The sequence below is a fragment of the Temnothorax nylanderi genome, unplaced genomic scaffold (genome assembly GCF_030848795.1).
Source record: "Temnothorax nylanderi isolate EJ_2023f unplaced genomic scaffold, tnyl_v1.0 TNYL_tig0028_pilon, whole genome shotgun sequence".
Taxonomy (NCBI): Eukaryota; Metazoa; Arthropoda; class Insecta; order Hymenoptera; family Formicidae; genus Temnothorax; species Temnothorax nylanderi.
Window position 1 is genome coordinate 490,052 of NW_027249090.1, and position 23,193 is coordinate 513,244.

The 23,193-nt window shown below is 37.3% G+C and overlaps 5 protein-coding genes and 2 long non-coding RNA genes across 7 annotated transcripts in view; 3 read left to right on the top strand and 4 right to left on the bottom strand.

Moving 5' to 3' along the window:
* Positions 1-2,530, bottom strand: part of LOC139770237 (uncharacterized) — a 106,988-nt gene extending 104,458 nt beyond the window's left edge. The window contains exons 1-2 of the long non-coding RNA XR_011717697.1: positions 2,223-2,530; positions 789-871 (exon numbers count right to left, since the gene is read on the bottom strand). This is a non-coding gene — a long non-coding RNA (uncharacterized lncRNA). The remainder of the gene's footprint in view (positions 1-788; positions 872-2,222) is intronic.
* Positions 2,531-5,011: 2,481 nt separating this feature from the next.
* Positions 5,012-9,776, top strand: L(1)g0007 (ATP-dependent RNA helicase l(1)G0007). Its single transcript, XM_071702046.1, has 4 exons — positions 5,012-5,228; positions 5,401-7,046; positions 7,161-7,304; positions 7,382-9,776. The coding sequence occupies exons 2-4, from the start codon at positions 5,463-5,465 to the stop codon at positions 9,050-9,052; spliced, it is 3,399 nt and encodes a 1,132-aa protein (XP_071558147.1). The 5' UTR covers positions 5,012-5,228; positions 5,401-5,462; the 3' UTR covers positions 9,053-9,776.
* Positions 9,665-14,574, bottom strand: Psidin (phagocyte signaling impaired). Its single transcript, XM_071702047.1, has 10 exons — positions 14,229-14,574; positions 13,865-14,089; positions 13,513-13,766; positions 13,164-13,387; positions 12,750-13,056; positions 12,250-12,554; positions 11,873-12,131; positions 11,539-11,784; positions 10,829-11,443; positions 9,665-10,670 (listed from the first exon to the last, which is right to left on the bottom strand). Exons 1-10 carry the CDS (start codon positions 14,287-14,289, stop codon positions 10,449-10,451), a joined length of 2,718 nt encoding a protein of 905 aa, XP_071558148.1. The 5' UTR covers positions 14,290-14,574; the 3' UTR covers positions 9,665-10,448.
* A 188-nt stretch (positions 14,575-14,762) lies between these two features.
* LOC139770240 (replication protein A 32 kDa subunit) lies at positions 14,763-16,923 on the top strand. The gene is made up of 3 exons (XM_071702048.1): positions 14,763-14,779; positions 15,442-15,905; positions 16,276-16,923. Coding segments are annotated over exons 1-3 (948 nt in total). The 5' UTR covers positions 14,763-14,777; the 3' UTR covers positions 16,758-16,923.
* A 587-nt stretch (positions 16,924-17,510) lies between these two features.
* Positions 17,511-19,574, top strand: LOC139770241 (uncharacterized). Its single transcript, XM_071702049.1, has 6 exons — positions 17,511-18,184; positions 18,355-18,413; positions 18,503-18,628; positions 18,722-18,883; positions 18,964-19,149; positions 19,228-19,574. The coding sequence occupies exons 1-6, from the start codon at positions 17,977-17,979 to the stop codon at positions 19,369-19,371; spliced, it is 885 nt and encodes a 294-aa protein (XP_071558150.1). The 5' UTR covers positions 17,511-17,976; the 3' UTR covers positions 19,372-19,574.
* Rps23 (ribosomal protein S23) lies at positions 19,558-20,650 on the bottom strand. The gene is made up of 3 exons (XM_071702050.1): positions 20,517-20,650; positions 19,977-20,136; positions 19,558-19,892 (listed from the first exon to the last, which is right to left on the bottom strand). The coding sequence occupies exons 1-3, from the start codon at positions 20,518-20,520 to the stop codon at positions 19,625-19,627; spliced, it is 432 nt and encodes a 143-aa protein (XP_071558151.1). The 5' UTR covers positions 20,521-20,650; the 3' UTR covers positions 19,558-19,624.
* Positions 20,651-21,259: 609 nt separating this feature from the next.
* Positions 21,260-22,502, bottom strand: LOC139770203 (uncharacterized). The gene is made up of 2 exons (XR_011717685.1): positions 22,067-22,502; positions 21,260-21,481 (listed from the first exon to the last, which is right to left on the bottom strand). It is a non-coding gene; the product is annotated as an uncharacterized lncRNA (long non-coding RNA).
* Between the last annotated feature and the right edge of the window lie 691 nt (positions 22,503-23,193).

Sequence of the window (23,193 nt, forward strand, 5' to 3'; positions counted from 1 at the left end):
TATATAAATATATAAATATATATTTCTCATTTTTTATATTTGTTTCAGATCAAGATGCTATACTTAGGCATAATGTGTTTCGCTACTAACTGTCTAAGCTCAATCGCTCTGGAAACTGGTTCACGCAGTTCATTTCGTTCTATTTCGCCAACGAGACCTGCGGTTTTTAATAATTTATTCCGCCGCAATTACAGTAATTAAGCTTCAGCCTCACACGATTAATTAACACAAGTATGACAATGATAGAAAATAATTCAATCTTGTTTGACGCAGATTTGAGGATCAAGATAATGATAGGAGATGTGCTTGCAGCATTGGTATCAACAACGATGCTAACAATCGGCGATACCTATGGAATTCCGTATCTTTATTTGCCATGGCTTGTCAACACTATCGAAGGAATGGCTTTTCATGAAGGGCCAGCTATTTTCGAATTGGCATACAGCGTATTACCCACTGCAAACTTGCCCACGGGATTATTTATGTTTATAACGTTACTTTTATATGGTAAGATACTTAAAAATGTGCAGTTAAGGTTATAGAACTTTATTCATGAATATAACAAGAAATTATTTAATTCCAACTCATATGTGATTCATGAAATTGGAGAAAACTTTATCGAAAGCTTCTCAAGGTTCATTTCACTATATAATTTCATTATAAATTATAGATATATAATATTTATAACATTAATGTTCAGCAGGAAGAACTATTCAACTATTTTTCCATTATAATAGTATAAAATTAAATTGTCAAATTTGATAAATAATTTACTGATTTAAACTCACACTCACGATTAAGGCTCCTACTGGCTCGATTGCCAACTCCACGTTGACAGTACACATAGCGTCACTCTTGGCAAAATTGTGAACTGTAAAGCATGAAAAATGACGTTAAAAAGCTAAATTATTTTTGCAGCATCATTTTTCGTTTTAGTGCAGTTTTTATGTTTAAAATAATTTTCGTAGCGTTAAAATATATCAAAGACTCCCATTTTGTTATAACTTAATACCAGTATATTTTAAAAATGTATTCTATTAATTACTAATTTAATTAAAAACCATTTCTATTTTTATGTACGTTGCAAGAATTTTCATGATATATTTTCTCGCTTTTGACGTCATCAATGGCTGGCTGGCAGTGAGTGAACAGGAGCCTTAAGTCGAATGATACATAATTAAAACTAAATTTTATTCTTTAGTGGAAGAACTATGCATCTGGAAGGACATTTTGGTGAATTTCGAACGTTGCTGGAAGAAATATAATAAAAATAACAAACTAAAGGAGAATAAAAAATCGACAAAGATCCCAAATAAAGAGTTATGCAACAAAGTTAAAGAAAGCCTCATGGAAAATATAGTTTCACGAAAATCAACAACAGATCAGCAAAAATCTATAACTCATTTCAATGAATCTAACAATCATGATATTACTGAGCCTGTTGCAAAAAACATAAAGGACAATGTATCGATTAAAGATCGCCGTAGCAAAAGTCCGTTTACGGAGGTGACTGGTTAGATCAATTAATTATTTCTTAAATGAATAGAAAATTTAGATCAATCATGATTCGCGATCCAGGAATATCGAATTCAAATATAAAAATTAAAGATAACGATCGTAAAATTCAAAAAAATTAAAAGTAAATGTAAAATTAATTTAATAATGCATTAATATCGGTGCATATTAAATTAATTTCAGTCCCCTCCGCTCGACCTTTGCAGCAAAATAATAACTGCTGTTAAATACAGTTAAAAAAATTAACAAATAATTAGAAAAAAAGAATAAAAATGCTGTAACAGCTCAACTAAGCTTGTGTTTTATAGTCGCTAATCAACTCTAAATATGACTGCTTAAATTTTAAGATATTTTTAAGATTTTTAAACAAACCTATTTTCAAAATTTCTCTAAAAATCGCATTCTATTGAAATTTTATGAAAATATATTGCATAGACTACAAAATACATTAATTTTGCAAATAGCAACGACTTCTGCTCGCATTTCGCATACATTGGCTGCGTTTCGATATTCACTGCCAGCACTAAAAATCTATAGTTTACGTCACGTATACTATATAGACTTTCAATACTGTCATTACTGTCAGTGAATATCGAAACGCAGCCATAGTTCCATGATTACGTCGAGAATCCGAGAATGTCACAGGGAAGCAACCTGATAACCTCAATAAGAGGGAAAATAGAGGAGAGATGATTATTACGACATACCGATGAATCGTTGCAAACAACCGCTCGTCCAATGATTCACACGGCACTCCGACTCCCGACATATTCGATTCACAATTCACACGTCACGATTGACGTTAATTACAACGGCTGAGAGAGTGCTGAGACCCTCGTTCGGATATTCTAGACCCAACGCGTCCAATTTAAGAAAGAATTTATTTTCCAGACTAAACTCGGAAATTGTCCTTTTCAACGCCGACGACCATGAGATCACATGAGACGGACGCGAGGGCGACGTTGGCGCTGCTGATCGCGACAACGATCGCTGACGACGCTGACGATCAATCGACGTTTGCGAGCGCGTATATTAATTAACGCGGCGTTTGCGACGCGCGCACTCGACTTCCGCCGTTTATCGGCACGCGCTAGCCCGCTGTGCTTTTCTTTTTTATTATTTTATACGCGAGGACGTACGTACATACATACCAAACGCCAGATCTCGCTTCGCGACTCCGCGAGTTCGACGCGGCGGGCGGGAAACGAACGTTCGCGCATGCGCGCGCCACGTATCGCTACCGCTGCATTCTTTACTTTCGACAGTATAGTAATCCGATGATTACGATCCGTACGATATTCAAGCGTTCACATGACAGCGACGTTGTGTCCAAGAGCGATTTTACCGTCCATGTTACAGGAATATAATAATTATCTATCGCGCGATTTATTTGTGACGCGAAGAGAATTTCGCTTACCTTCGAATTCGCCACGTCGCAGCGCGAAACTAATCGCGCATGTGCATGGTAAAATTTAAAATCGTGGAGCATAAAAGAATCTAGAGGCTGTAGCGTATATAGAAAAAATGAGTAATAGAATCAATATGGAAATAAAACTGTAAACGCTTCCTTGATTGGTCAATTAGTAAAATTCCTTGTTCTCATTGTAATTTTTAAATACATAATAAAACACATTGCATTACTGATACAAGACAAATGACTTTTAAATATCCTCCCACACTCCTATTCCCATATATTCCCACAAACTAAAAAGAAATTGCATAAATTGCAATTCCTAGAAATTAAAATTCTAAAATTTTAGCACAAAATCTGAATTCACAACACTCAACAAGAATGTTCAAATCTTGATTTATCAACATAAAGAATTTTCAATCCCTGAGTTTATCAACATAAAGAATTTTTCGATTCTTGATTTATTAACATAAACAATTTTCAATTTCTGATTTATCAACATCAAAAATTTTCAATTTTTGATTTATCAACATCAAGAATTTTTAATGTTTAATTTATCAACCTCAAAAATTTTTCGATTTTTGAATTTATCAACATAAAGAATTTTCGATTCCTGAGTTTATCAACATAAAGAATTTCCCGATTCTTGATTTATTAACATAAATAATTTTTAGTTTTTGATTTATCAACATCAAGAATTTTCAATCCTTAATTTATCAACATAAAAAATTTTCAATTCTTGATTTATCAACATAAAGAATTTTTTTCTGAGTTTATCAACATAAAGAATTTTAAATTTCTGAGTTTATCATCATAAAGAATTTTCGATTCCTGAGTTTATCAACATCAAGAATTTTCAATTTCTGAGTTTATCAACATAAAAAATTTTTAATATGGGATTCAAAAGATTTTTTGGAAGGAAAGGAAAGAAGAGAAGGGTAGAATAAGTAATACTTCATTGCTTCTGTAAAATACTTCAATTTTATTTTTCTTATTTTATTTACATCAAGAGTAGCATTATAATTAAAGTTAAGCATAATTATTGTAAACGAGATAAATTAACTATTGCAAGTTGTGGTTTCAATTTTTACAAATTATCGCTAAAATTAACAATCTTTAACATAGACAAAGTATCAGGAGAACAAAAATTGCTGTGAAAAGATTATGCGCTATTTAAAATCTAAGAATCGCAGAATTCGGGATTTTAAATCATAAAAATTAAAAGTCTTGTAAATGGACAAAGTATCAAGAGAAATAATCGACGAAGAAGATGCACTATCTAAAATTCCAAGAATTGCGATTCCGAGAAAGCATCTAAAACATTTCTACATCATAATTTTTTAAGGAATTAAGAGATCGACAATATAATTTTGGAGTTATATTTATTAGTTGTAAGAATTTCGAAAGTTACTTTTAGATACTTAATTCAAAGAAATTAAAGCAATGTACATACGAAATATTGGACGATGTAAAAATATTTTAATAGTTGGAAGACGTTTCCTTCTTACAAGTTTATATGTAATGCTATACTTATGGTTAGACGCAATGTTTGATTTTTTAATTAAAAAATACATAAATAATCGTATTCTAATTTACATGGAGCTTATAGACTATACAATAAGGCTGAGTTTCCACTGAGCGCGTCACGCGTTGCGTCATCCGTCACGACCAATCAAAACATCGTATTTTATTACATTATTTGTGACGGGATGTTCAGATTGGTTACTTAATGACACATGACGCGACGCGTGACGCGCTTAGTGGAAACTCAGCCTAAACAATACCTTCCGCATTATAACGCAAGAAAAAGAGAGAGAACAATACGTGGCTGTTCTCGTCCCACAGTATGCATGCACATGAGCGGGACTCAATTGACCACGTCGTCAATTGATTTAAAATAAAAATATCTGATTGGTTGGTTCAGGGGAAAACTCCAGGCATCGGGGGCTGTGAGTGGCTGTGGTCAAACGGGACGCTTCCTTCTGCTTACCAGCGCGAGTTCTCTGATTGGCTTCTGCTTTCCTGCTTTCTGCTATTCTGCGAAGGTGTGAATTTTTCCGAAGAGCGTGGTTCTCGTGGTTCTAGTGGTTCTCGTGGTTCTGCTTTTTTTCTGTTCTCGGTATATCGTTTCTAGGTTAATGTGCTGGGGATTATTTTACATATTCCCTGAGATCACATGATAAACGTATATCATATGTGAATTTTGAAAGTGTTTATAAAGCTCGTTTCAACCAACTGCTTCATGAATGCGAAAACTACGATCTCGTAATACAGCACTCTGTTTTCTTCTCGAGTGACAAAGGTTAGATTAGTATGCTTTTCAAAATTTATTTATTTTTAACAATTAAACATTCCGTTTTAAACATAATTATCTGTTTGTGGTATTCAATTGTACAAGCATTTTAATAAAATGCAACACATTCTGTTTATTCAATGGTAATTCTCAAAATATAATTTGTGTCTTTTTATTTCAGGAGATAACACTATTTTACTGATTTTTGATATATATAGAGCATACCTATATCAAAAGAAAAAAATGTCAGACGATCCAAGCTTGTATAGATTAGAGGGAACTGTAGGGGATCAAGCAGGTGGTCTGGTCATACGTAAGAAAGCTTCGGACCACACTTTCAAGAAGCCTTCTATCCTCGGTCTCGACAAGCTTGCAGAACGAAAAAGAAGGGAGCAATCGCAAGAACCTACCAGTTCCAAGTCTAACAGATCCGAAGGAAAAGACAGGAGGTACCGATCTTATGAAGAGGAGACTCCTACTTATACTGGAGGTGTCAATTCTGAAGCGCAACAGAGATTGGAGTCGCGACTCAAGCGTCAGCGTTTAAGCGCGGATGATAGGAATTCTAGAAATTCATATAAAGGACGTGAGAGAGACAGAGATGTATACAGGCGAAGGGATCGCGACAGTCGGGGCAGAGATAGTAGCATAAGGCAAACACCTCTGAGATTCAAAGACGAGCCCCAGACGCCGAAGTTCCGGACGAGAGATCCAACTTCTAAGAGCAATTGGGACGATGATGAAGACGAAGAGCCGAGACGATCGAGCTGGGATCATCCGACACCGAATCTATATGGTAACAGAGATGGTCGCGACAGTGTCAGAAGTGAATTTACTCCTTCTTATAAGTACAACTCGTGGAACAAAGATTTTAAGAGTTCCGGTGCCACTCCAATGATAGACGGAGAGGAGAAGGAACTGTGGGAAGAGGAACAGCAGCGACTAGACCGAGAGTGGTATGGGTTAGACGACGGAGAGAATAACGCTTTCGCCAATGTGTCCGAGGAATATACACGAAAGAAAGAAATGGAATTGGAGGCTAGGAGGCAGAAACGTCTTTCCGCCCAGCAACGACAGATAAATAAGGACAACGAATTATGGGAGCGTAATCGTATGTTAACGTCTGGAGTGGTGAGCTCGTTGGATCACGACGACGATCCTGACGACGAGGGAGAGGCGAGAGTTCACTTGCTGGTTCACAACGTGGTCCCACCGTTTCTGGATGGGCGCATCGTGTTCACGAAGCAGCCGGAACCGGTTGTACCCGTCCGTGATCCCACTTCCGACATGGCTATGGTAGCGAGGAAAGGTTCGGCGCTGGTCAAGGCATACCGTGAGCAAAAGGAGAGACGTAGGGCGCAGAAGAAGCATTGGGAACTGGCTGGAACGCACATCGGCAATATTATGGGTGTACATGATCGACGTAAAGACGACAAGGAGCTCGCAGGGCAAGAGACGGACTTCAAGGCCGGACAAAAGTACGCTCGGCACATAGGGTCCGGAGAGGTGACGGGGGAAGCTAGGCACAGATCTATGCAGCATCAAAGGAGGAGTCTCCCTGTGTTCGCGGTACGTCAGGAACTGCTGAACATTATCAGGGAGAACAACGTCGTTGTAATAGTAGGTGAAACCGGTAGCGGCAAAACTACGCAATTAACGCAGTATCTTCACGAGGACGGCTACAGTTGCAACGGTATTATTGGTTGTACTCAGCCTAGAAGGGTCGCTGCTATGTCCGTCGCGAAAAGAGTATCCGACGAGATGGCCACTGCTCTAGGCGAAAAGGTCGGATATGCGATACGCTTCGAAGACTGTACTTCGAAGGATGTAAGTGACAGTAATTTAAATATAATTTAAACATCCATATGTTTTGTCTAAGATATAAAATTCGTATATATTTTGATATACCATGCATATAACATATAAATTTTATCTTTACAGACGGTCATCAAATACATGACCGACGGTATTTTACTAAGAGAAAGCTTGAGGGAAGGAGATCTGGATCGTTACAGCGTGATTATAATGGACGAAGCTCATGAACGATCACTTTCCACCGATGTATTATTTGGTCTCCTTAGAGAGGTATAGTTCGCGTTTTGTTCTTGTATTATTTTAACATTCCCATATCAACAGTCTTTTTAATTAAAAAATGTTTATAGGTTGTCGCTAGACGGCATGATTTAAAATTAATCGTCACTTCCGCGACGATGGATAGCAGCAAGTTCTCCGCTTTCTTTGGAAATGCGGCAACATTCCAAATACCTGGACGCACGTTCCCCGTCGAAGTGCTGCACGCGAAAAATCCAGTCGAGGATTATGTGGACGCGGCTGTGAAGCAGGTCTTGCAGATTCATTTGCAGCCCAAAAGCGGCGACGTATTGGTCTTTATGCCCGGTCAAGAGGACATCGAAGTCACTTGCGAAGCTCTGAAAGAACGTTTAGCCGAAATCGAATCGGCTCCGCCTCTTTCCATCCTGCCTATTTATTCCCAGCTGCCGTCGGACCTGCAGGCGAAGATCTTCCAACGATCCGAGGGAGGTCTTCGCAAATGTGTCGTGGCGACCAATATAGCAGAAACGTCGTTGACAGTCGACGGAATCGTCTTCGTCGTAGACTCGGGATACTGTAAATTGAAAGTGTACAATCCTCGAATAGGTATGGACGCTCTGCAAGTGTATCCCGTGTCGAGAGCGAATGCTGATCAGAGGCAGGGTCGAGCCGGTCGTACCGGTCCTGGTCAATGCTACAGATTGTACACGCGAAGGCAATACTTGGACGAATTATTATTAACGGGAGTTCCCGAGATACAACGTACAAATTTAGCTAACACGGTACTGCTACTAAAATCGCTAGGAGTTCAAGACTTATTGGCGTTCCATTTCATGGATCCACCGCCGCAAGATAATATATTGAATTCGTTGTATCAGTTGTGGATCTTGGGGGCACTTGATCATACCGGGCGCTTGACACCCCTCGGACGACAAATGGCCGAATTTCCCTTGGATCCACCGCAATGTCAAATGCTTATAGTCGCTTCTCAACTTGGCTGTACCGCGGATATCCTCATTATCGTCTCCATGCTGTCGGTTCCATCGATCTTCTATCGACCAAAGGGACGCGAGGAAGATTCAGATTCGGCACGCGAAAAGTTCCAGGTGCCGGAATCGGATCACCTGACATATTTAAATGTATACAATCAATGGAAGGCGAATGGTTATTCGAGTTCCTGGTGTAACGACCATTTCATACATGCAAAGGCGATGCGCAAGGTGCGGGAGGTACGGTCGCAGCTCGAGGAAATTCTGAAGCAACAGAAGATGGACGTCGTTAGTTGCGGCACTGACTGGGACATCGTACGAAAATGCATCTGCTCCGCTTACTTTCACCAAGCGGCGCGCTTGAAGGGCATCGGCGAGTACGTCAATTGCCGTACCGGAATGCCTTGCCATCTTCATCCCACCTCCGCGCTGTTCGGCATGGGCTTCACACCTGACTACGTCGTATACCACGAGCTCGTGATGACCGCCAAGGAATACATGCAGTGTGTCACCGCAGTGGACGGTCACTGGTTGGCTGAATTGGGCCCAATGTTCTTCAGTGTGAAGGAGACTGGTCGAAGCGGTCGTGCAAAACGACGGCAAGCGATGCAACACCTCCACGAGATGGAGCATCAGATGAAGGAGGCCGAGGAAGAGATGAAGGCACGCGCTCAGGAGCAACTCGAGCGAGAACAGGCATCAGTCCGAAAAAAGGAAATTTTAACGCCTGGTATTAGGGAACCGGGTACCCCCGCCCCGTATCGTAACACACCCGGAAGATTAGGATTGTAATCGATTTTACATTCTTAAGCTTCCGGTTTTTTTTATGTACAATGTCGTGAATTAGGATATTTGTTTGATAAACAGGTCTTTTTTTCCCTACTGTAATATAGTTCTGTAATACTGAAGTTACTACTGTATAAAATAGTATAAGAAAAAAAATAGCAGACAATTTATCGCTGTGGCTGCAATATCAGTGATGAAATTTTTAATCTTAATATCTGGATTTTTTTGTTGGTTTCCATTTTGCTTGCAGCACAAACAATACATAATTATGATGTACAATTACGTTATAGTCTGTATTTTCAGATTAGGTAACAATTTAATCTCTGACTCTAAATACAAAATGATAAATATACATATAACAATTGAAATTTTTTAGATAATTAATATTGGACAAAGTACTATGTGTATAAAATATTATCGTTGGATGTAATAAAAATTTTTGTAAATAAAATTATTTTTATTGCAATATTGATTGCTCTTTGTCATAGATAGCCTTATAAGTAAATCTTGGTGCTCGCATAATGGGTCATAGATATAGAAAGTATTGATATAACTGATAGTCAATCATGTTACATAATGTGCACATTAATAGGCATGCATAGTTTAAACGTGCCCAAAAAAATTTATGTATGTTTATTAATTACACATTAACGATACAATCAACAGTATATCATTCTTTTATTTTAACTGAAGCAATTGCGCAATTAAAATAAATACATAACTGTCAGTATTCGTATGAGCAATTTATTCCCTTCCAGTAAGCAATTTATCATTTTTTTAAACCAGATTCTATCGGATTGTTTAACAATTAATAACCAATTACCTATAATAATGAATTTATTAATATATATAATTATGAAAGAAACAACATGTCATATTGTCACAAAATATAATTAAATGCAACTCACGAGCATTATTCTTTAAAATGTTTATGAAAATAGTTCATAAAATACACGATGTTGATTTATGCGAGAACCGACAGACTTTTTGCGATATACAATATGTAAAATAACTATTTTAATGCAAAATATGCAAAAAATGGCACGTAACTAAAAATAGATAGACCACGATTTTAAATCGATAAAATTAATCCTTTTTTTAGTTCTGAAAATTTTACAAATTTCAAAAGTATTATTTCAATTTTTACATTTATTACTTGGTTCAAAGAATGTACTATTGTAGTTGTAAGCTGATCAGATGGCAGTGTAGTGAAATAACTGCATAGTATTTTTCATAAAAATGAAGGTAGGCTTCAGGTATTTTAATCAGCATTAAACCATTCATTCATTATTTATAATTGAATTGGGGCTAAGAATTATGTACAGAACTCTCAAGTCATTTTTGAAAATTATGAAAAGTAGACGGATATAGATGTTCTTTGTACAAATACTGTCGAATAGTTTCAGCTTTTTAAATTACTTAAAAGCCTTAATATAGGCTGGGTGCGTGATTTGAGGGATCTGCAACTTTGTCGGAGACTCGCTTGGCCGCGTTTTGTAATTATCACACATACATCGTCCTTCTCATCTAATCCTGTGTTTAATTCGTATTTTTCAAATTCTGTTAGGACCGCATCTAAATTTTCGACTCTCTCTGACAGTAATACAGCTACTTCTCTCCAAGTCTGTAATACAATAAATTAATTGTTATAAAAATTGATTTATAATATACTGAAATTTCACAAATATGAACAGTTACTATTTTATAAAGTAATATAACAAAGATAATTATTTATGACTTTACTTCTACGTATAAAACGTTGCAATTAATAACAAAATATACCTTGGTCTCATTGGTCTCGTTTATCATGTTTGACTCGATTTTTTTATTATATTTCTTCTTATTTTTCTTTTGCGATTGTGAACGTGGTTTCGATTGTACCGCACACGCACTACATATAGCGCTAATGATCGCTAAAGATTCGCTACAAGTTGAAGCTCTGAGTAAGAAGTTTTTGAAGGATACTGGCGTATCTCGGTCAGGAATAGGTAATGTTTGTAAGCAAGGAGTTGTTCGCAGCATCTGTATGCAATCGTAGTCCGGACAATGAGAATGAGAAAGTGATTTTGCAAGGCACGCTATAGTCCTTAATTGCTCCGATTGATAAGCTTCACGTAATCTTTCTACAGCATCAAGTGGAATCAATATTTTGCATGGTCTGTTCCACTTTCCATCCGTGCCAAATTTTTGTAATACAGTCGGTATACTTTCTTCTGCTAACTCTTTAAGCTCGGCAGATATTTGAGAAAGATAAAGAGAAGATGATCCGGCGCTCGCTGCCAAGATGCGCAATATGGCATTTCTCGCCGAAAGTAGTTTTAACATACATATGCGTGTTTCCTCCTGCATTCTTGGATCCTCCTCACTCTGACTAAGCGGTTCCCATCCGCGAACAACCTATTTAACATCATAATTTATTAAAACTTATCACTGATATTAAATCAGAGCCTTATATTTCTTCGAATTATATTGCGATTCCTGAAAATACTTACCTCCAAATCACGATTATCTCGCAAAGATGCCCATCTAATTGAATCGAGATGGGGTTGGATATGCATAGTGTTCAAAGTAGAAAACAAAGAAGTGGTACTGTCACACCAGCACAAATCGAGCAGCATTTTATCTACAGTTGTCATAGCAAAGTGAAACGAATTTTCTAGGCGCTCTCTTAATTCCACAAAATCTTGAATTTTTATAAAACTCCCATATTTATATGCAAGGGTTAAATGATCCGCGCTCTAAAAAGAGAATTGTAAAGTTCATGTCAATTAGACATAAACAGTCTTGTCTGTTTTCCTTAAATCTAGTATGCTTGAAAACACATACATCCTTATAGTTGGCTATGAAAAATTTCGCTGTATGATCAAGAGTTGTCGAGGCCAGAGGTAAGTTACCGAGAGGCGCGAGAAGCGGCGCATGGAGATGACCCAGTGAATCTAGTTGAAGGTGCTTTACATCAAGTAATGCGAACGCATGATCAGCCGCGACCACTAGACCAGCTTCCAAGTAAATACGCACAAGTAAAATTTTGATGTGAAAATTTACAGGACTCGACAGAAGACCGTGTTCCAATAATGACATTGCCCTGTAAATCCATTGTTTAAAAAATGTGCATGTTTTCAAAGTGTCATAAGCACTTTTTCATTAATATCAATTAGCTTTGTTGTCATGTTGATATATGACAAAAAAAATTATATTATTACCTATAAAGAAAAGATCCATCATTAGTATCAACCCATAATTGATGTAACAAATGCGTAGCTAATAGGATGTATGGGTCTGCTGGACAAAAATCAGTTGGCAATCTATCTTGCATTGGACACAATTCATTGCCTTTTTCATATAAATCGCACAATCGCTTTATCATTTGTTCCTGTTTGTCCTTGTTTGCTAAAGGAGGATGATAGAAGCCACAAATACGCCGCAATTGTTCCAAGTGAATGTGCCTCTGCATTTGTTGTACCGTAGTCGGAAACTCATCCGGTGCAATGCCAATGTCTTCCTCAATCTGCAATATCATAAATAACATTGCATTAAGCAGTTGCAACAATCACTTTAATATTATCAAGATAGAAAAAGTATGTATACTAAATACGTATTACATCGTTTTATATTTAGATTGACATAAATATTGAAGCTTAAATTTTATTATAAATATTTTAAAAATATGTATTTAAATTTCATGTTGAATTGTTTTCCTTACCTTTTCGAATAATTCAAACTTAGATTTGGGTGTAAGTAGATTTAGATATAATCGTAAATCTCCAACTACACATCCTTTTTCTCCAAATTGAGAAAAATATTGATGCATAAAATTCATAGAGGTCATGCTATATTGAAGATCTTCGGTCTCGCAACGCTTTAATAATTCTAGGCGGGCCAAATATGGAGCACGAATTTTCTTCTCGGACATGTTAATAATATGATTGAAAAAATCCAAGCATTCTGTCAAACGTTGAAACTTTAAGGCCGCCGAAAGATAATTTTGATAAAATGCCCAATTGTCGATGCTGTATAACAAATATGACAATCTTAAATAATGCAGGTTTAAAGTTATTTATATCAAAATGCTACAAACATGTAAAGTAATAAGAAGAAATATCAATATTGGTCTTACTTCTCTTCAATAAGTGCGCGATATGCATTGGCCGCTTCAGGAAAACATTCTAGTTTCAATAAACACGTAGCCTTTCGTTGAGGTACATACGAGACGTATGAAGCTAAAGGACTAGACAATACATTCAATATTTCCTCATTTTTGTCTTGCAGTTCTAAGATCATCAGATAAAGTTGCACTTCCTGTTCCGCTTCAATCTTTCCTTCTCTTACTAGTTTTAGGACCTAATATATTCATGAAAAAGAATTAATTGTCTTTGCAATATTTATTATGTGTCAAACTAATGAACTCTATAATTCCATAAACATACGCAATAATAATAACAGTAAACAACAATCAATATACTGACCATTCTTTCTGCCAAAGGCAAGATAACTCCTTTCGCTAACTTCTGATCAGCATGAATAGCTTGCATCACTATACTCATAACAGCCCAGAAATAGTATGGATTTTTATGAGTCAGTTTATACAAATTAAGAGCAGTTTGCTGTTGTTTCTTATAATCGCCGAGGCGAACGTACGACATAAAGAGATGCGTTAGGAGCTCTTCGTTGTTCGGATCAGCCTTTGCAGCGGCTTCATAAAGCTCGCTAACTTTATCCGCTATACACATAAATATAAAAATTGAACATAATCGTAATACAATTAAATCTTAAACATGACCTTTATGTCTCAAGGCAGAAGACGAGCTAAGAACCTACGTTGATGTATCTCTCTGTAGCAGATGCTCATCGCCTGCAGGGTAGAATCCTCGCAGGGCACCTCGGAGCGCACTTTGTCCATAATGGCCTGGCACTCATTTTCCTTGCCCATACGCAACAGGGCCAGAGCCTTGAGCACCCTGGCGCATTGGTTAGTTGGGTGCTTCTTCAGCACTTTGTCCGCCTCCTGGAGGGCCTTTTTGTTATTTCCATTGTCCAGCCAGTCTGAAATCCAGAGAGAAGGCCTCGTACCGGGTGCCATTATATAACCTCGTCACCAGTCCCGGTGTCGCGATCGAGCGGTCCGGCGGGACTGTGCGGGACGGATTTGAGGTACGGCCGTCGTCGACGCGGGTATACGTACCGTAAATCGGTCGCAAGCGACGTTCGTTCACCGTGTTGTCCACATGGCCCTTGGACGCCATACTTTTTGCGGTAGCATAAAATCAACAAACCAGAGACCCGCACGATCGCCGATCACATCGGCGCATCTTCGACGATCCCGCGGGGACGATTCCGGGTTAACCGAGATATTTTTACGCGCGCCTCTCACGCGCCAGACCGACCTCGACGCGACGGAGCACGCTATTGCACGAAAATATTTTTAATTCTTATCCCTCTCCTCATAGAATCGTGGCTGTGAAAAGAATGACCGGACGGCGGACACCGGACCGGGCCGCGCTAGGTGGCTAGGTCCTCTCGGCTCTCGGCTCTCCTTGGAGAACGCAGTAACAGAGTGGAAGGGACGTGGCGAGCCTGGCTGGCTGAATCAACCGGGCACGCTTCAGCCCGTAGTATTTGAAGTCCGTTCATTTTTTATTTGCATTTTTCGGTACAGAGGTTCCTGGCTTTTTTTCTTTCCAACGCCGGAAAATATATATATTCATTTTGAACGCACGAAGTGCTCAAGAGAATGTAATAAAACGAAAAATTTTTTATTTTTTTTAGATTTTTCAGCACTCTTTTGGGACGTTTTCGGAACGCCTACTTTTTACGGTCTGTTCTTTTTGCTGCCGCTTTTTATATATTTTTTATTACTTGTAATGAAATGGGTACGTGTAAGGTGTTTGTTAGATAGTCCTCACTAATTACATAGTGCTATTTCTTGTCAAAAATTGGTCGAAAAATCCTAAACTATTTTTTTCTATATAATGCATATAATGATCAAGCAGTAATCCAATCAGCGCCGTCCATTAACGGCGGAGCTCAATAATTTTTATATTAGTCTAAAGTATAATTACTGTTTTATTAAGCATTATATAAAAAAAAATGATTTAGGACTCTAACAGCACATGTAGATTCTGAGAATGTTCGGAAGATATCGTAAAAGTATAAAATATTTAGCAAAGTTCTCAGTATATTAAATATAAAATAGAGATTATTCGATTGATATTACGTGCTGTTAGACTTTTCGGCTCAATTTTTAATGAAAAATAGCGCTATATATAATTTGCTGGCACTATTCAAGGAGCACCCTGTATAATTCGATGTTCGAGAGTCGAGAGAAAATTGAGAAAAAGTGAAAAAGTACAAAAAGTTCAACTATCTCTCCTTCAGTTATTTTTCTTAATCCACAGGACCCACAGGCCACAGGTAGGAGAATTAGTGAAGTCACTAGGCTGGCCAGGCTGGGTTTCTAACCTATTTACGTTTCGCGCGTGCTTCGGCTTCGGATATTTCGGGTTCTTCGCAGTATCAAGTTTGGCACGACAAGCCGAAAAGCTGAACTTCAGTCTTCTCTTGGGCTTTCGTTTACGTCTCTCGGTGATTGTCATTCAATTTACAATTATGTGGAACGAAAGCTCCGTGGGCCTTGGAGGTGGAGGATTTTTGGATGAGAGCACGCAGGGTGATACCGGCAAAAAAGGGCCGCAAAGTAATGAAAAGACCATCGTTCCCGTATTGATAAAGCATATCACGTCCACCACGGGAGACCTGCAACTCGCTGGCAGAAACGTGAATATTGTGTCAATCGTCGGAATCGTAATCAATATCGAACAGGACACGACGAAAATCTCGTTCACTGTCCAGGATGACACAGGTCTTTGTTTGTTTTGTCTTGATCTTGATTTTGATAACAATCGCTTACAATTATAGAACGCAATATCGCAAAAATTTTTGACATTAATATTTTATATTTTTAATAAATTCATTTGTATATAATAAAAATCCCTGTTTTATGTTAGATTCTTGTTTTTATATATTTAAAGCACATTTTCTCTCTCTATTGTAGTTTTGTACATATATATACATATTTTTTTTAGTATATTGTATAAATTAAATTCCATGTGTAAGTTTTACATAATTAAAAAAATCTTAAAAACGTAATTTGTATACTATTAAAAAATTTTAAGTTATCTTCATTGTTAGAAAGAGCAAAAGATTTATTTGGATTTGGTTTTGTGTGATAGGTACCATTACAGCTGTCAAGTGGATAGAGGCAGATAAGAATCCTGCAGAAATTAACTGTTGCATGGAGGTCAATACATATGTACGAGTTTATGGACTGATACGTACACAAAATAATCAACGACACTTATTGATCCTACGTATGCTTCCTCTGGAGGACTTGAACGAACTGACATGCCACTTTATGGAGGTCATGTATGTCATATTGAGGTCTAAAAAACCTGCGGAAGAGAGAGACTCCACTGTACCTACTAATAATTCGTTAATGATTGATAACACCATGAGTGGCATGTCGCGTGAGCAAATTGCGGTTCTTGAGGTTGTTCGGTCAGCTAATGAAGCTGAATGCGGTATTGAGAAACGAGATATTTTGGTAAAAGTACCTAAACATATTATACCTCGTGTAGACGAGATATTGGAATTTCTTCTCTGCGAAGGGCACATTTACACAACCAGTTCAGAGGATTTCTTTAAAGCTACCTAAGTCGCGTGTTGCCCTTAAAAAGTTCTATAAGGTTAAATTTGTCTGACAACTACAATCCATATTTATGTTAAATATAATGCATTTTTAATTGTACATCACGTTACATTTGTTGTAATTTTTTTTCTACAGATAAATGTGTGTTCGCTATTAAAAAATAGTAATTTTTTCTGTGGCATTAAATTATCATTCAACAATTATTGATATAAATAATCCATTATATTTTGAATACGTCATTGTATCATAGTTAAGCTTAAAGTATTTTAATAATAAAATATTTAATAAAGAATATTTTGTAAACAAATCTCTGGATTTTCAAAATTATGAACATTACGATGCGCATACTACATACGTTCCACAATTGACGCAACTCTTTTTTTTCTGTAGTGAATATTGATCCTTGGTTGGGGACTAGTACCCAACTTTTCGAAACTTTCAATTCCTTAACTCTTTAATCAAGCTTTTATAAATGAGATCTTCCCATATTATTCATCCTATACTATACTTCCTATACCCGTCGCCCCAATCGATACGGCCAGTATCAAAAAGTCGTCACGAAAATATCAATGTCAGATAATGCAACATTAATCAAGATACTCTTTTTGGAATGGATTTCGATCGAAATTGTTTAGTTTTTTTCATAGACTTCTATTGTGTTTTTTTAGAGAAAACAGAATAATTTGAATCGGGATCGATTCTGAAAAAAGAATTTGTGTGCGTGCGTGTGTGTGTGTGTGTGTGTGTGTGCGTGCGTGCGTGTGTGCGCGTGTGTGTGTGTGTGTTCTGTGAGTTTCTGTGCGAGTTTCAAAAAAATGTCAAAAATCTTTTAAATAATTTAACTCTCTTTATTGATATCCAATACAAAGATTTTTGTCCTACTTCCTAGAGAAGAAATTTTCCTGCGACATTGAGTATGTTCTGAAGAAGCGTTGAACGCGTTCGTTAAAAAAGCGTTCAACAGATCAACTTCTTTATTGCGATTGTATATCACGAATCGCGAAGCGCGCGAGACTCTGCCATCTTGCCTAACCTCACTATCCACGTCCGTTGTTTGAAACTTTAAACATCGTTTTTTGACATACAGTATTGTTCTATTTGATATTTCTGCAAAAGTCGAAAAAAGGAAACGTCTGAGTGGAGATATTGCAAAATTAAACTTTCCTCTACGGCCGGCGTTAAGTTCTTCTCCAAGATTTTTATGTGCACCTCATAATTTGCTACTATGAATGACGCGGACGATGTTATGACAAGCATATACGACACCTTGTTAAATTTACGATATCCACACATTACTAACGTGGAGTCGAGGGACCTGGAGGCGACGATTCTCAGTGGCGAAAATCGGATTTCATTACTTTCCTGGCTTCTGACGGAGAAGTCATCGTCGATTGCCGCTCATTTGGGAGAGCTGAGGAATGCTGCTTTGGAAGGTATTTCTATTTTGTCGGTTGTTCAATTTACTGTTTTATATACATATATTCAACAGCCAAACTGGAAATTATACTTTCAATTGTTATTCTGCAATGAATTTATATTTGCAGCAAGAAAAAAAATTTAAAAATGTAGTAACGCATTGAAAAGTATATACATGTCTTTTTAGATCAATTATTCGAATATTACTCGCAGATTGGAATCTGCAACAACAAGGATGTATTACTGGTTTGTTTATAAAATATTTTATTCGATTATGCTGTATATTATGATAATTACGTTGATATTTTATACCAATATATAATATTTTACGTTAGGGTAAATGTTCCTTGAAAGAGCAACTGCCAACTTTAAGATTATTGCTAGATTTTATGAGAAAGGTATACATGGAACCTTTTGCAAGTACAAATGAGACAGAAGGGACACCAACGGATATTATTAAGGTACGTTGAGGTATGATAATATGGAATAAATATATTATTTTTGTATGTATCAATATATTAATTACAAAAATTTATGTTGTAAACATATTTTAGCTGTGCATTGATGATCCTGACCAGGCTTCCTCTCTTTCTGTCGTTAAATCACAAATAAGTTATGCAGAAGCTATTAAATATTTTGAAGAAAGTGAGAAAGAGATGTTGAATAATGATTGTGGAGAACTTAGAACTAACTTACCTGAAGACTTACACGCAGAGGTACAACAGTGTTATATTAATAAAATTATAAACAAGATAATAATACAAATTACTGATATTTTATATAAAAATTAATATAGACTGATGATAGACTGGTTAACGAAGAACAGGACGCGCTGTTTGACAAAGAGAAAGAAAAGTTTATGGAAGCATTTCAGACGATTTCATCTTGGCCAGTGAAAGTTAAGAGTTTAGATAAAGATATCTCTGATTCTATTTGTTCGAACATTAAAAGTATATGCTCGGATTTTTCCTCTTTGAAAAAGGTAAGATTTTTATCCACCAGTTGTATTTCTTGCAAAATTTTAACGAATATCAAAATTCGTCTCGATTCATACTTGTAGGTACTGCAAGCAAAAGAAGAGATATCTAACGTGAAATTAGCCAAGGGATTACCGAAGACTGCCGCACCTTTAAACGCAATTATAGAAGATATAGTCATTTATAATGAGGAACTCAGGAATCTAATAAGCAATAACATTGAATGATTTCGTATTTATACTCGTGTATGTAGCCCCATAATTGTTTAGTGTAATTTATGACGTTCTAACTGTTTGTGTAATATACAAAAGAACAGAATTGCCTATTTATATATATAATTGTATCACAAACGCACCATAGTAAATGTTATTAGCAGAGGGAGATGCTTTGATACCAAGATAAAAATAAAATAATTTATATAGGTTTTTAACTTATGTGTTTATATTTGTCTGTTGACATACATCTCTGGAAGTTTATAATCTAAGATCTAGGTCGCTCCTTCTTCTCTTTGTAAAGAGCAAGCAGAGAAACGTTTGCGACTTTCACCACCTTAAATCGTACTCCAGGAATATCACCGACGGCATGGCCTTTACGACCGAAACCCGCCACTAGAACTTCATCGTTCTCCTCGATGTTGTTAAGGCAACCGTCCCTCGGCACGAAAGCTGTAATTTTCTTTCCGTTCTTAATCAGCTGTACCCTGACGCACTTACGAATGGCAGAATTTGGCTGTTTGGCCTCTACACCTCTATTGAACGATGAGACACCAATAAGTTAACGTGACAAACTAGACAAAAGCGTTAAAGATTATCATACGGATGTTATTGCTTACACTTTTTCCAAGACGATGCCTTTAGCATGAGAAGCACCACCGAAGGGATTGGCCTTCCATCTAGTTCCCAAATGTGCCTTTTTATAGTCTTTATCATTCCATCGCTGCTCACGTCTGTGATTCACGTGCTTGCGCGCGGTGCGAAGACCTCTGGGTTTACCTATAACATAAAGAAAGTGAATAACTAGGTTATATTTTGTACTATATTTTCTCGAACACAAAAATAAACTTAGTACAGAGAAATATTAAAAATATCTACGCGTTCGAATACAAGATATAGTTATTGTGTTAATACCAAATACTATTTACATTAGCATGATCTGACAATTATTGCTACACGTTGTTCTCGACACCTCGAAGCACGCTACGCGATCACGTCAAGGGAAAAAATATAATTTGTACATTCGTAAGTGCCCGCAGCGTAGAAAATGTTGAACAAATTATGTCGACAGAATTTCTGTCAAAATATTTACGCTTTTTATAATCACTACTTGTAAATAATATTTAATTCAAATAATATTAGGGAAGCTTGCAACGTACCCATCGTTTCTCACGCGATTCACAACCGGAAAGAGTCAATCATCCATGAGCTGAAATGCAAATCGTAATGGCTCCTGCACATAGAAAGCGGAAGTGCTAGCCGCGCGGCAAGAAGCGACGTTATAGCATAGCCAATCAACGGCCGATATTCGTAAAGGTCTATTATGGAGGATTCACACCGCATCCGACGTATGTTTAGGGTCGACAGGAATCAACTATTACTAGAATCGTAAAATCCGTATTACGGCCAAAATAATGAGAAAATCGCACTTTGGGCCGATATCACAGTCTCCGATTAACGTGATTCTCTGATTAAACTCACTCTCCATCTCTTTCTAACTGTCCCCCTAGAAAGAGACGAAGAGTGAGTTTAATCGGAGAATCACGTTAATCGGAGACTGTGATATCGGCCCTTTAAGGGGATCCTGCAGCCGTATGATTTACCGACATTATCGTTTTCACATAAATCTTTTAATTGGCTTTATAGAATTGCAAAAATCTTTTACAGAATTAAAGTACGCACAAAAATCTAGGCTAGAACACGCGATTTTATATAAAAAACACCAAAAAATTAAAAATGTTACTTATTTGGGCACATACAGCTGTCACCTGACGACAATATTTGGTTAAAACAAAAATTCTGCAGTTTATACATACATAATGTTTGTCTCCTAGCCTTAGGAAAACATGTAGGAATAACATGTAGGAATAATATCGTGCAAGTAGAAGTAAGATTCAATGCGTACAATAAAAGAAAAATGTGAATTTTATTTTAGTACTGCAAATACGGATGCAGAATGACAAGAAGAGCAGCAACAGTAGTTGCCGGATCTTGCGAAAGATGGCGAGCAATCGAAAAAAGGACAGATGTCATTTCGTTAGACAAAGACAGATATAGGGAAAACAAAATTAGAAAGGTTGACATTATCGACATCGAGGAAGTTCGCTTGTCACTGCAGGATCCCCTTAACTATTATATTTGTAATCAGCAGCATTGCCTTCAAGCTCCTACAGAGCGATTTTTTGGAAAAATGGTCAAAATAAAATTTTCGAGTTTTTATATAGAAACTCTCTATAGAAACTTTACTAGGATTCTAGTAAATTACTAGAAATCCTGAATGTTGAGTGGTGCAATTATAGTAATTTACTAGATCGCAAGCAATTAGGAATGTTCAGTGTAAAACTCGGGGCAGATGGCGCCATGGCGTTCTGTCCTGTCATGGCGGCGTCACTAACACTAACTCAATATACATGTGTGTGTTGGTGTATCTGTGAGCACATCCGTGAGATATAAGGTCTGTTTTCTGTTGCTGCACTGCTGAACTAGTGCACTCTAGTACACTAGTTCTGTACTAGTTCAGCAGTGCAGCAACAGAAAACAGACCTTATATCTCACGGATGTGCTCACAGATACACCAACACACACATGTATATTGAGTTAGTGTTAGTGACGCCGCCATGACAGGACAGAACGCCATGGCGCCATCTGCCCCGAGTTTTACACTGAACATTCCTAATTCAGCAGGAAAACATGCTTCGTATGCCGCTACCTTAAGGGTCGACAGGAGTTAGAGTGGAGACCTCTGGCGGGTTGCTTAGCTGCGAGTCCGTATTTTATTTATTATAAATTTTTTAAGAGCCAAAATGGAAAATCCGGCTATGTACCGGGTTGCGGCTGATCTTACTGATTAAAACGAGCATAAGTTTAATGAGATTCGTTAATTAATTTGGCTAAAATTTGGGAAAAACCGTTTCTAAGCTGCTTTTTAGGCCTGAAAAGCTGCTTTGAGACGGTTTTTCCCAAAATTTAGCCAAATTAATTAACGAATCTCATTAAACTTATGCTCGTTTTAATCAGTAAGATCAGCCGCAACCCGGTACATAGCCGGATTTTCCATTTTGGCTCTTAAAAAATTTATAATAAATAAAATACGGACTCGCAGCTAAGCAACCCGCCAGAGGTCGGTAGTGTTACTCCTGTCGACCCTTAACAAAGATAGAACGATGCTGAAGTTTCTGAACGCAGCCCTAGAGGACTAGTAAAGCTCGTAAAGCCCGGTGTCCATGATGCTAGAACTGTGTCCAAGTTTCGGTTTAAGCCAATGAAACTGCTGCTTTTCTGTAAGAGCTGCAATTTGATTGGCTTAAACCAAAACTCGGACCGATTTCTAGTATCGTGTACACAAGGCTTTAAGGTGGGTTTTCATGGTCAGTTCCTAGAAGTTAATTTCCTAGAAATTACTAAACTGCTGCTCGCTGCTACAGTATTTCAATGCCCATAAAAACCCACCATTAAGGTGAGATTTTTGAAGTTCGGGCTTCAGTATTGGCTGTATGGAACCAATTTCATGAGCAGCAAAAATTTGCGCCGAAAGTGAGCTAAACATTTCTAGGAAATTACTAAACTGCTGCTCGCTGCTGCTGCATTTCACTGCCCATGAAAGCTCACCTTAAAGAATTTAAGGGTCACTTCGACCAAGCTCCGATTAATTTAATCGTTAATTAGTCCATTGGAAATGACCAATCGTATTTGTCAATCTGCTTAATGAGCAAATACGATTGGTCATTTCCAATGGACTAATCAACGATTAAGTTAATCGGAGTTTGGTCGAAATAGCCCTTAATGTAGAGTGCGCTGTCGACAGCATGCATAGAAAGCACGCATGCGCAATAGACT